This window comes from Podarcis melisellensis, assembly GCF_964234715.1.
Source record: "Podarcis melisellensis genome assembly, chromosome: 4".
NCBI classification, from domain to species: Eukaryota; Metazoa; Chordata; class Lepidosauria; order Squamata; family Lacertidae; genus Podarcis; species Podarcis melisellensis.
The window spans coordinates 77,919,200-77,932,345 of record NC_138531.1 but is presented as its reverse complement, the minus strand read 5'-3'; the positions used below and the strand labels follow the sequence as shown (position 1 = coordinate 77,932,345).

The 13,146-nt window shown below is 38.1% G+C and overlaps 1 protein-coding gene across 7 annotated transcripts in view; it reads left to right on the top strand.

Moving 5' to 3' along the window:
- Nucleotides 1–13,146, top strand: part of B3GLCT (beta 3-glucosyltransferase) — a 76,678-nt gene that overhangs the window by 29,700 nt on the left and 33,832 nt on the right. For all 7 annotated transcript variants that reach the window (XM_081909377.1, XM_081909382.1, XM_081909381.1 and 4 more), the window contains 4 exons: nt 5,248–5,324; nt 7,230–7,341; nt 9,464–9,600; nt 10,899–10,962. In XM_081909377.1, the coding sequence (XP_081765503.1) occupies nt 5,248–5,324; nt 7,230–7,341; nt 9,464–9,600; nt 10,899–10,962 (390 nt within the window). The remainder of the gene's footprint in view (nt 1–5,247; nt 5,325–7,229; nt 7,342–9,463; nt 9,601–10,898; nt 10,963–13,146) is intronic.

Genomic DNA, 13,146 nt, shown 5'->3' with positions numbered 1-13,146 from the left:
GAAGGGCAGGATATAAATGAAGCAAGCAAAGAAAAAGGAAATAACTGATAGCAACTATTAAAAATTGTTCAGAGGGCAGTCAAATTACAGAGTCATACTGTAACTGGTGTTATAGGTGAATGTTCTGTTTGAATTAGATTTTATTACCTGTCCTAATGAGCTTTCCAATGCTGGTTTGTTATGCTTGCCAAAACATAATTACAGGATATGTAGTTTCCATCTGTCTTGCTAGTGGATTGTTAATTTTTCTACATTCATTTTTTACTGCTGCATGTACGCATTTATTTTGATGTGAAGTAGTGTTAATAAGACATTCTGCTTCCTACTAGCATTTGGAGATGTTAATTGGCATACACAGTATAGTTTAGTGGAGAAGAAAAATGTGACGCATTATTCTGAAACGAACCACTTTAATAAAAGAAAACATCTTTTATTCACATGAAATGAAAAAGGCACACTTAAATAAATCGCTTGTACAAGATTCCAAAGGATTGTGCCTTCCAGTGCTCTATTTACAGCAACCTTCACCTCCACAACCTGTTTATGCAGTGGACAAAGTGCTAGCAACAATTTAATTTTTGTGCTGTTCTTATTATACTTTGATTATTGTTAGGGTTGCTTTTGTGCCTGGATTTTTACTTCTTGAAATATGGCAACCCTAATTGTTGTAGACTCTTTGATATAGTTCATGAAACTACAATATACATATACAGTACGGTACTTTTATAAATAAATCATGCAGCCAACCATGTGTTCCGTCAACACCTGTTCCTCTTGGCTAATTAAAGCTTGCTGAGTGAGTATAACTGAATGGGTCCAGGATGTAATCAATATGCATCCTGGTTCTGGCCACTTAGAAAGCGGAGGTGAATCAACCACTCCTGAAAACATCCACCATGGAACCATTGTTTTGTGACAACTACCACCTGTCATAAATCCCCCCTTCTGGGCGATTAAGATGATTGTGGTGTAACAGTTGCAAATAATCTTGGACGAAACCAGTTCTCTTGACCCACTGCAGTTGCGGTTCTGGCCTGGTTATGGGGCTGAATTGCTTTTGGTCACTCTGATGGTATTGGAGGCACTGTTTTCCAGTATTTTTGGTCCTGTCTTCAGCATCAGTTGCAGAGAATAGAATGGGGTGATTATATCTTGCATCCCTGACAGTTGTGCTGTGTGGTGCTCCAGAGCACTATCCTCTCCCTGATGCAACGTAACATCTACATGGGAGCGGTTATTAGGCAATTTGGGCCAAGGTGTCATCAGTAGCTCTAGTTCTCTGGAACGTCTGAATCGGGAGAGACCATGCAAGCCTAGGACCAGTGCTTGGACTTAGTGATGGGACCATCCTATCAGGAGGTCCATTCTTCGTGATTTCAGAATTGGGCTTTTTGTGTGGCAGCACTTCCCTTTTGGAACTCCCTCCCATTACAAATCAGACTGGGGCCTTCTCTATTGTCTTTTCAGCATCTGCTAAAGGTGTCCCCCTATCAACAATCCTTTTAAAATCTTTATCCCAGTTTGTTTTGGGCTTGGATTTGAATGGATGTTATGTATGTTCTGCTGTTTTAAAATGTTTTATAGTTATAGTTATTATTGCATTTTAACTTTTTATATATGTAACTTTTATATATATTGTAAATCACTTTGGGGTGCCTTATGGAGTTGTTTAATGGCAACCAAGATCTCCATGCTGGCACGAAACAAGGGATGGAAGAAAGAGCCTACGGCCACAGCACTCATCAACAGCTTCATAAAGCATGGTTTATGAAATTATGAAAAATCATTCAAACATGGCCATTGTCTGCACTGTCATGATCTGTGGCATCCTGATAATGCATTTTTATATAGGATGGGGCTTGCTGCTGAATTGCGAATCATGCCAACCATTGTCAGAAGCTGTGTAGTGGAATGGTTTTTTCAAAAAAACAAACACCTGCCACATGGTTCAGAATTACTGATTGATGAGTATAGGAGGAATTCTGGAATGTAAGATGGTCCATCCTCAAAGGTATATTGGCCATAATGAAGCCTCTACATTGACACAACACAATCCTAAATGCTAAGTATGGTGTATTATATTAGAATATAATAATGTATCAGCGTGGATTTGCCCCACTGCCCTTTCAAGTGGGACCATTGTAGTTATAGTGACATTCAATATTCGGTGTGCTATGGAAGCTACTCATAGCTTTAGGACTGTCGTAACTCTAGCTTGCTATTCTTTCAAAATGGCGGTTTATCATGCATATCCAAATACTGTGGCTTAGAAAGGTGTTCTACTTGGTATTTCAAAAAATTGGTTGAATCTGCTTTCAGATGACAAAATACATAGGAGACTTTCTTATTTAGGGATAAATGGAAATGGGAAGGAAATAGGCATTTATGGGAAATTTGTAAATGGACTTTAATTTCCTTAATATTTGTGACTTCAAAGTTCTTGCTTTTTGATTTTTCTGTGTGGAAAACATCTAAGTCATCAAGATAATAAAATTGTTAAATTACCTAAGAGATCCATGTGAATTAGTTGCTTAAGGCTTATGAAACTCATTTTGCTTTTTGGAGCTTGGGCTAATTCTCTTGGGCTCCTTTGGGATGCTAAGACTATCATTGGATTAAAGCCAGTGACCGAGAGTATAAAATGATTAGGTTGCTATAAATTCCACTTATTACTTGCTGTTTGCTGCAGGCTGTACAGACAATTTGGCAGCATGCCTGCAATTATGGTGTTCATTTAAATTTTGAGTATAGCGGTAGGACTAAATGCGTTTCTATTTATGCTGTTTTGAATATAAAGTCCATTACTAGAATTATGTTCTAATGGAATTCTGTCTCTACAAAAATAGCATGCAGTTGACAACCTTGTATTTTGAACACATGGAAGATTTTCATATTATAAAGCTGCACTTCACTTGTAAAACCTGATATGAAATATCTAATAAACTTCAGAATTTTAAATTATGAGAACAGATTGTTCCATTCATGTGAAAATTGCAAGGGTGCTATTATCTTGCTTAGTGCTGGTCATGAATAAATAATGCAACATTAGTATAATTGTGGTCTTTAAATGGTGATAAAAGCATGCAAAATTTTAAAAAATAAACTTGTGATATTAAATGATAATATCAGAAAATAAGAGTACTGTGCAAGTTATAATATTCATTGCCAATTAAAGGGTTACCTATAAATAATTTTAAAGTAAAACTATAGTGTCATAATTGTAAAATTATCCCAGATACATGGGCTAGATTCAGATCATCATTGTTTGTGTTACCTTATTTATTTTGGGTTGGATCCAAACTTGGCCATGTTTAAAAGAGACCCACTGCAAATTGTATAGATTTTAATAGCTCTTCTCCAAGCATGACTTAAGTTTGGATCTAGTCCCACAATAAATATGAGAATATGCACTCTTAAGAATCCACAGTTATCAAAAGATACTCACTGAGCATTCATATTGATTATTGCCATTGCCATTGTAGCCTAAAATAGATGAGAATTGTTTTCCCCACCCCAGTTCTTCAGAGTGGTGCTTGCCTTGCAGCATGAGGGTCGGCACTTTGAGAAGCCCTTCAAAAAAGTCTTATTCTCAGGGGATAACTTGTATAGCCTTTTTAATCCTGGCCCTGTTATAGAATTAGATGGGCAAGAAAGCGAACTGCTTGATTGCTGCCTGGTCTACTTGATTGCTGCCTAGCAGAGTGCAGTCCATGGGTAGGAATAAAATTTTCAAAAGGGCCGTTATCTAAAGGCACATGAAGCAGTTCTTCTAACTGAAGCTATGCAAGTTTGATGCTTGTTTAATCCAGTGAGTATTGGGAAACCGTATGTAATTTTTAGGAAAAAGTGTAGGTAAAATTATTGGGTTTATTACAGAATAACAAAGTATGGTGAAGAGGGGCAATATTGATGTGCTAAAACAACAGATAAAGTTGCAGAATATATATTCTTAGCAGTTATAATGGCAAAATTGAAAGGCAACATTCTGAGGCCCGAGTGTGTAAATGAAGCTTGCAAGTATACTTGAAACTGTTTTTTTAAAGACCAAAATCCAGCCAGCTATTCTCAAAGAAAATCAAAGCATTTGTTGAAGGTTGCTCAGGCAGCTCTCCATTTTTCCTTTCTTAAAAGGCTGCTGAGATAAGAAGCCCACCTTCTTCTACTTGAAGGGAAATGTTTGACATGGAACCTAACTTGCAAGCTTCCTCAGCTATAAATAGATTTACCCCCTTCATTCATCCTAGTAGAAAGCCTGCATTTGGTGATAGAAATAGCTGGCATTTTAAGAGAGAGACAAAAGTGTTTATGGTAGGACTGCCAAGGAAGTAAAATAATTGCAATAAATGCCCAGTTGTTGAAAGAATTATGCATACTTGATTTATTGCCATTCAAACAGAATCCCAGAGTAGTCAAAAAAAGAACCAAAACTGCACAAGGTATCTGATACTTATTTCTTCTTCTTCAGTGTTGAATATATTAAATTCAGATATCCCGAGATTTATTATAAAAGTGCAAGGAACCGACATAAATTTGCCCTGTGTTGGTTCCTTAGCATTCTATGGCAGGCTAATTCAGAGGTGGCAAGTTCAGGTCAAGGAACCATAGTTTATTGCACCAGGAAAGACCATTGGAACCACGTTTTTGTCTCGCCCCCTGCATGCCAGTTTCAGCACTTGTATACTGCTTAGCTTACCATAGTTCCTATTACATCTGAACTGTGGCTTAGACTCAAGGTGTCCTGGTTACTAAACCTTGATTTATTCTAAAGTATGCCAGTTTGGGTATAATGGGAAACACTGATTCAAATTAACCAGTATTCAAGGCACTGCATGGGGAAATGTGAGGGGAGTGCATAGCCCAACCTTGTTCTCTGTTTAATAAAGAATGGTAGATTAAGCTGAGTTTGTCACTTCTAAACTGGCTCATGTATTGGTCAGTGTTTTCTCCCATTTAACAAATATTTTTATAGCAAGCAATATTAGAATATCACAATTAAACCCTATAAAAATCAGATAAGAGCAGATAAAATAAAAACATTAAGCCAGTTATAAACAAAATCAAAGTAAAAATAAATATTAAAACACAGAGCAGTAGAGAATTGTTTTGTTAAAAAGAGTACAGCGGAAATGGGAAATTGTAGTGAACACGTTTTGCAGGAAAAGCTGAAACCAAAATGTTTAAAACAATGTACAGTACTAATGTTTTATTAACATGAACGTTATAAAAATGTTTACCCTTTTCTTAAAGGAGATGCCCACAGTTCTGCTTATTCATCAGATGGACAAGCATGAAGGTGCATGGACCATTCTACCGTTAATGCACGAGTAAGTTTGATACAGGGGTATAATTTGTGAGGCAGCAGTTCAGGCCAGTTCAAATTTTTGTCTGGTAGAACCAAAACCATTTGCAGCGAAAATGTGGCAGAAAGGAGTAGCCCACCCACCACCAATACTTGTTTTGAGCTAAAGATTTCCATTTTTTTGTTCTCTCCTGTCTGCACACATTCCTTCTACTTCTCCTTCCCTTTGGGAATGCTCTCCCTACATGTCCATCTTACTGTGTGCATCATATCTGCAATACTCAACTGAAGGCCATTTCTTTGGAAGAGGACTTTGATTTATAACCAATAGTGAGATAAAGGCAAGGCAATAAAGGTTCAAGAAGCTTTATGGAAGAAGTGAGTATCGGAAGGGTGCGATGTTTTGCAGATATTTACTGCGAGTGGATGTGGAAAAACGTAGGGCTCTTGGAGGCCGTATAAAGGGGTTAGAAGAAGAGTTTGGATTTGATATCCCGCTTTATCACTACCTGAAGGAGTCTCAAAGCGGCTAACATTCTCCTTTCCCTTCCTCCCCCACAACAAACACTCTGTGAGGTGAGTGGGGCTGAGAGACTTCAGAGAAGTGTGTCTGGCCCAAGGTCACCCAGCAGCTGCATGTGGAGGAGCAGAGACACGAACCCGGTTCCCCAGATTACAAGTCCACTGCTCTTAACCACTACAGCACACTGGCTCTCCTAGAGGTTATCTGTGGCGCACCTAGGATATGCCTTTCCCCTTTATTTATGATGGTTCTTCCTGTTTTTTCCAGCTCATATCAGCTACCCAAAGCTCTTTACAATTGCACATTAAAAATAATCAGAACAGTAATTGGGAGGGCATCATATGAAACAGTCCAAAAATTGAAGGAAGGAACCAAGGGGCAAAAGACAGATTTGACGAGTGATTTAAAAACAAAAAACCAACATTCCTTTCCTCTGGTGTGTGAAAGGGGCAAGTGTGCAAGCTCGATGTTTGCTGTTGATGTAATGCTGTAGTGAGGAATCTCTAGCTCATGGGCCTAACTTGGCCCATCACAGGTCCCAATTTGACCTGCAAAATCATTCTCCCCCTCCCAAATACGGATGTGGTTACAAAGGAAGAATTGAGTGAGCTCACAGTTGTTTCTTTGCATGATAGGCTGCCTGACAGCGAACCCCAGTGGGATTGGTTGCAGTAAGTTGTTCATCCCCGGGATCTCTGCAGTGTAGTCACAGGGGCTCACTGTCAGGGCCAGTCAGGTGGTTGGTGCTGACAGCAAGCATAGCCTTGTCCCTTTGAAGGCACAGCTACACCTGTAAAAGACTTCAAAGGCACTTGCTGTAACAACTGATCAGATGATTGCTGGTTACGGAGAGTTTTAACAGGTAAGGGAGGCTGCACACCTGTCCGGTTTCCTGTTATGTCTGAGCAGGGCAGTAACACTGCTTTTTGTTGCCTGGGGTAGCCATCACTATATTGCTGATGAAAATCAATTCACATGGCTCTTTAAATGTTCTTTATTTTTGTATTTAAGATACAAGACATATCGTATTTTTTGCTCTATAAGACTCACTTTTTCCCTCCTAAAAAGTAAGGGGAAATGTGTGTGCGTCTTATGGAGCAAATGCAGGCTGCGCAGCTATCACAGAAGCCAGAACAGCAAGAGGGATTGCTGCTTTCATTGCGCAACGATCCCTCTTGCTGTTCTGGCTTCTGAGATTCAGAATATTTTTTTTCTTGTTTTCCTCCTCCAAAAACTAGTCTTGTGGTCTGGTGCGTCTTATAGAGCGAAAAATACAGTATATTATTAGCATACTTACCTGGGAGTAAGTCTCATTGTACTACTTTGGAGTAGATGTGTCTAGGGTCACACTGTTAAGTCTTTCCCAGTCTTCTCAATAATCTCAATAATCTAATCTTTTTTTGTCAGTTTTTCTGTTACATACAGCAGAAATTCTTCGTGGTTTTTCTTCTGTGAAGAAGATACAAGAATACATCTTGTAAAGCTACTGAAAATACTTGAAGGCTATGACAAGTCTAAGGTGAAGTTAAATTCATTGACTACTTGCATTTTGAGGTAAAAATGGGAAATTTAGATTACTAGCTTAGAAATAGAGGTTTTGGTTAATTGGCTTTTATATAATGCTCTAAGAATAAAGAAAGCTTTAATGAATAAAGAAATTCCCACTCCTGATAGGAGCACTTAATGACTAAAAGTTATACTGCAGTGGGAACTGAAGGTAATTGATGAACGTAGGTCAAAGAGACTACATTGCATTACGCATTTTTGTACTGACATCCTAAGAATCTTATTCCTCTACTTACCACTGTGCACAAGATCAAACCCTGGAGATGTCTAAGAACAAAACTACCCATGTACTGTGTTTGAATAGCAGTGGTATTAGCAACCAGTTTTTTAAAATAGAGGTATTCACAGTAAGTGGCCTTCTAGAAAATTACATACTAGTAGCCTAAATCAATTTGGGGAAAATTGGTAGAAAGCATTATAAAGACCAAAACTTTTAAACAGTATTGAACAAGCCTTGCTGAAGAATCAGTCCAGCTTCTACAAAGGTTGCCTAATCTAAATGTATAGAATGATTTAAATACATCATCAAGCCTCTAGATATGAATGAACCTTGAAAACGGTGGCAAAAAATTTGCTCCCTCTACTACACTTTACCACTCTTCTTGCATTCACAAAATATTGTGGTATTGTTTCTGAATGGTTTCCAGTGTGTGGCTAAGATAAAGTAATTACCACATTTGGTCATAGAAAGGTTCTTCTATTAATTGCAGCTAACAACTGTTAATTATATGAACAAGCAGCAGATTAGTGTACACTTACTCATGTTGCTTAGTTGACAAGTTGGTGAATAGAAATTTTAGTGTACGATTAAGATTCAGTATCTGTTCTAATGCCATGCATAGATGAAGACTTGTGATTTATTGGCTAATGACCTATCACTTCCTGGGCCAATGAATAAAACTTTTTACCACTGCTTGAGTGGTATGGGGAGGAAAATTTGCATACAGACTAACCTTTTCTTGATTCAGTAAGGTATGGTAAAAAGTGCTGTCAGACCAACACAGGTACCTACCTGAATCTGTTCCACCTACAAATATAAAACAGTAAATGACATATATCAACAATGAGTGAAAGACCTCTATTTATATGAGGAGTAGTTTGCCTATCAAAGTATTGTCTGCTGGTATATATTTATCAATTCACGTGGAAGCTGCATAACACTGATAGACAAAAGTGTCAGTGATGTATCATCAAAAAGGGCATGCAGCATTCCATATTGGGGATTTTTGAAGGAAATGGAAAGATTACATTACATTACATTACATTACATTAGACCACACAGCTTTGTAAAAAGTATGCACCAGATACTCAACAGTGTCTCTAAAAAAATGAATATCATTAGGGACAAATGTAAGGTTCTACACTGAGGCAGGAATAATCAGCTGCACAAATATAAGATAGGGGACAGCAGGCTTGCAAAAATGATTTAGGGGGTCTTGGTAGACCACAAACTTAACACGAGTCAACAGTGTGATGAAGCAGTAAAAAGAGTTATTGCTGTTGTAGGCTGCATCTACAGTAGTGTCCAGGTCAAGGGAAGTAATAGTACCTCTCTAGTCTACCTTGGTCAGACCATACCTGGAGTACTGTGTCCAGTTCTGGGTACCACAGTTTAAGAAAGCTGTTGACAAGTTGGAACGTGTGCAGAGGAGGGCAATCAGGGTGATCAAGGGTCTGGAAACCAAGTCTTATGAGGAATGGTTGAGTGTATGTACAGCCTGGAAAAGAGGAGACCAAGAGGAGGTATGATAGCTATCTTCAAATATTTAAAAGTCTGTCACATGGAAGATGGAACAAGCTTGTTTTTTCCTGACCTGAACCAGCAGATATAAGCTGCAAGAAAGGAGATTCCAACTAAACATCAGGAAGAACTTTCTGACGGTAAGAGCTGTTCGACAGTGGAACAGACTCAGAAGGTGGGGGGCTTTCCTTTGTTTGAGGTTTTTATGCAGAGGTTGGATGACCATCTGTCATGGATACTTTTATTGAGATTTCTGCATTGCAGGTGTTTGGACTAGACCCTTGGGGTCCCTTCCAACTCTACAGTTCTATGATTCTATTATTTTCTCCCACAGGAATATTTTTTAGGAAAAGCGTTACATGACGATGAATCTACAATTATTCACCATTATGCATTTGCAGAAAACCCTACAATTTTTAAATTTCCAGATTTTGCTGCTGGCTGGGCACTTAGTATTCCACTTGTCAAGAAGTAAGAATTCAGTTTTGTGATCTTTCTAAATTTGTTTACTAAATGGTTGGTGTTTGTAAAATGCTCTGGAGAAGTAAAATATTTATGTTAAACATTAAATGTTGCTGTGTTTACATGTATATAAATTGAGATTAGACTCTTTGATCACAAATGAGCTTTTATCCAATGTTAAGTAACTGTAAACACTCTATTCCCTTTTACTGCATGCACTATCTCACAAGGGTATTATAAAGCACATTAATAAGCAATTACTTCTTCATAAATGTACATGTTGGGAAATAGGTATTTGCATTTAACTTTGTTTTATTAGCATATGGGCAAAATTAAATGCTAGCCAAGTATCTTTTAGGGTTTCTTAGTAAAATACCTGGGCAAAAGCTGAGAATATTTAAATGCTACAGATGGGGAACATAAGAAAGCAAGAAATAATTGGCTGCTGAACTGTGGATCTTCTTTGTACGTCTGGAAACAAGTTGCCAGAAGACTTACGCTCATTTTGCTGCAACAGACTAAAAAGCTACTCCTCTTGAAACTAGAAGCAAAAATATTTCTTATGGAACTATTTTTAAAATCTCAAAGACTAATCTTCATGTTTAGTTGTGGAGAAATTGACAGTGTGAAAATACTGAATAATGAGCCTTTCTATTACCTAAGCATATGCTTCCATTTAAAAATAGAACATAGGAGTATGTCTTTGGCTGGAGTGGCTGATCCACAGGCCATATCCAACCCCCAGCAGTTTTTTATTGCCCCCTCCCCGACACCTGCCAATTTTTAATATTTTTTAAAACTTACTATTTCTTTATTCCTTCTACTGACCATCATTCTTGGTTGTGCCAACAAAGTCCACAGGTCTAGGTGAAAATTTAAAGCCACCTCTGTCTTAGGTATTCAGAATTTATTTTTTCTGTTCACGTGGCAATTGCCTCTAGACATGTAAGCATGTGGCAGAACCTCTTCCCAGTGCAGAAATATTCTTGAAAGAGCACTGCAGCTGCCTCTGCTAGCTCTCTATATCTGGGAGCTGGGATAGGGTGGTACGTATAAAGGCAGTAAAAGGAGGAAGGAAATACATGAAGCAAGGAAAGTGAAAAGTGGAGAAGAGTGGATTGGAATTGAAGTGTACAGTACATGTACATTGTGCATTGTCTTTTAGGATATTATGTATTCATGCTTCTAGGTAATGGCATGATCGCTGAAAGCATCTAGTTTGTATGCATACAATTTGTATATGATGTGTGTGAGTGTGATGTATAAAAACAACTCATTTTATTTTTATTATGTCTTTTACTTCACAGGCTTGCAAAGAGGCTGAAGAATGAACCTTTGAAGTCAGATTTTACAATAGATTTAAAATACGAGGTAAGACCATTCTGTTACTCTGAAAATTTTGCTTTGCTGTTACCTATCTTAGATCCATATGATAGGAGGAGGGAAATGATACAAGTGTTTATTTCCTTCCTTTGTTCATTATATGGAATAGTGAAGACCAGTATGATACACTAGTAGTGAACTTACTCTCTGAGTGCCAATCCTTATGTATCCAAAACACCATAGCAGGCTCAGGGAGAATCCAAAATATTTTGGGGTGATGGGAATTTAAAGAGGTGAAAAATAGCAACATCCCCAGAACAGCTCACCAACAACTGAGCATGTTTTAGCACCCACAGAATGCATATTGACTGTTGGGAGAAGAAAAATGGGGTGGGGGTGGTAATGGATGGAACAGAGTATACTGAAAATGGGCATGGTTGCCTAGCTGGAACTCTGAATATGAGCACTCCATGTTGCAACATTTTCTTTCAGGCTCCACATAGTATTATTTTAGCCTATGCAGATAATAGGGGACAGGATTCAAAAAGCTACTCATGCAAGGAGCTTGTGCAAACACAGTGACTTTTTACTTCTTCGTTTTTGAACAGCTGGTTCCTCCATATCACACACCATTTTTGAAACTCCATTCAGTTTCCAAGGCAGTTTATCATGCTGCTTATGCCTGGCTGGCAAAAACAACCCCAAAGCAACCATGAACGCATGGAACTAGACTAGTTGTATGGTTCTTTGTATCCTGGTTGTATTCTGTTCTCCTTGAAATCTGTGTGACATACATGGTAAGATACATGTGCACAAACATGTACAGAAGCATTATAAACCTTGGGAATATCCCAGTCCACAGCAAAAGTAGAATACTAATTGACATGAATCCAGCTGTGTTAGTTGTCACCCAAAAAAACTGATGCAGTCTGCAATCTGTATTCCAGCCGAAATCCATTTTGCTAATGTCCAGAAGAGAATGTAATCATGTCATGTATGCCAAACTTTCCCACTAACTCATGCAATATTGCAGAAACCGTTTTCCACAGTTGTCTGAGAAATAATTGCTGGTAGCAGGGGAAAGGTTCATAAATACTGTATATTCCACATGTTCTCTCCTCTGCAAGATGCCAGTCAGTAGCCCATTTTGGTGCAATGCCTTATTCATGAGCTTTTCAAAGGTGACCCCATATCATCATATCAACAATACAGTGTGGTATCATACAGTACAACCCTTTTAAAAATAGCACATTACATCTTTCATTTATTAGCAAAAGGTATAATGAGTTGCAATAGCACTCTTCGTAGGCTGGCAAACTAATTCAGACCTTTTCGGGAGCTCTGGTGCATGCATGGACATGTCAAAAAGACTTCTACTTTCACCTGAGTGCTGGGGAATGCACCTGGGAAATGGTTTCAAATCTTCAGGTTTTATTTTTAACCCATCCAGGACTTGCCTTCACTACGCTGATTCAAACCCAGTCGTGCACCAAAACAGAAAGGACAGGAAAGATTCGTTCAACAACATGGGTATCACAGTTGTTAAAGCAGAAGTTCTTATTTGATAGCTGTTCACTGCAAGATGTCCTGATTAAAAAGAAAGAAAAGAAAAGATTAAATATGGGACATTTTTATCTCTCGCCCTCAAAACACAAAATTCTGACTAACCACAGTTAGCACAGATGTGCTGGATGTTAAGAAGTGAAAATTTCATCTCTAGTAGCCTCAGATTGCAGGAGGGGCTTATCTGTCCTATTAGCCAGGAATATATGTCTGAAAATGGAGCAACACATATATGTGTAGGTCTTCCTTCTTCAGTTAATTTAATAATGTTCAGATTGGGGACAAGGGCACTTCTAGTGGCAGCTGGGAATCTACGCTTGTAGAATTGCAAGCTACATTTAATAGTAATGTGATATATATTTAAAGGTTAGCATTCTTTTTCCTTTTCCTGTGACAATTTATAGTAACACTAGGCATTATTGAAAGTGAAGGGAGTTGTGATCTGCTCCTGTGCACTCAAAAGCATCTGATGCCTTGGGTCATTATTTCATTCCTGTTCCTTTCAACCACATTCAGTATGCTGCTGTGCCTTTCCAGATGGAATATAATTCATTTTTACTATATTCTTTTACAGCTCTTCTTTTGGGTGTATTAATTCTTCCTTTTAAGGATACATGCTGAGCCTATTGTGGATTTTTTTTACAATTAATCTTTCCAGGGTTCCTTCCC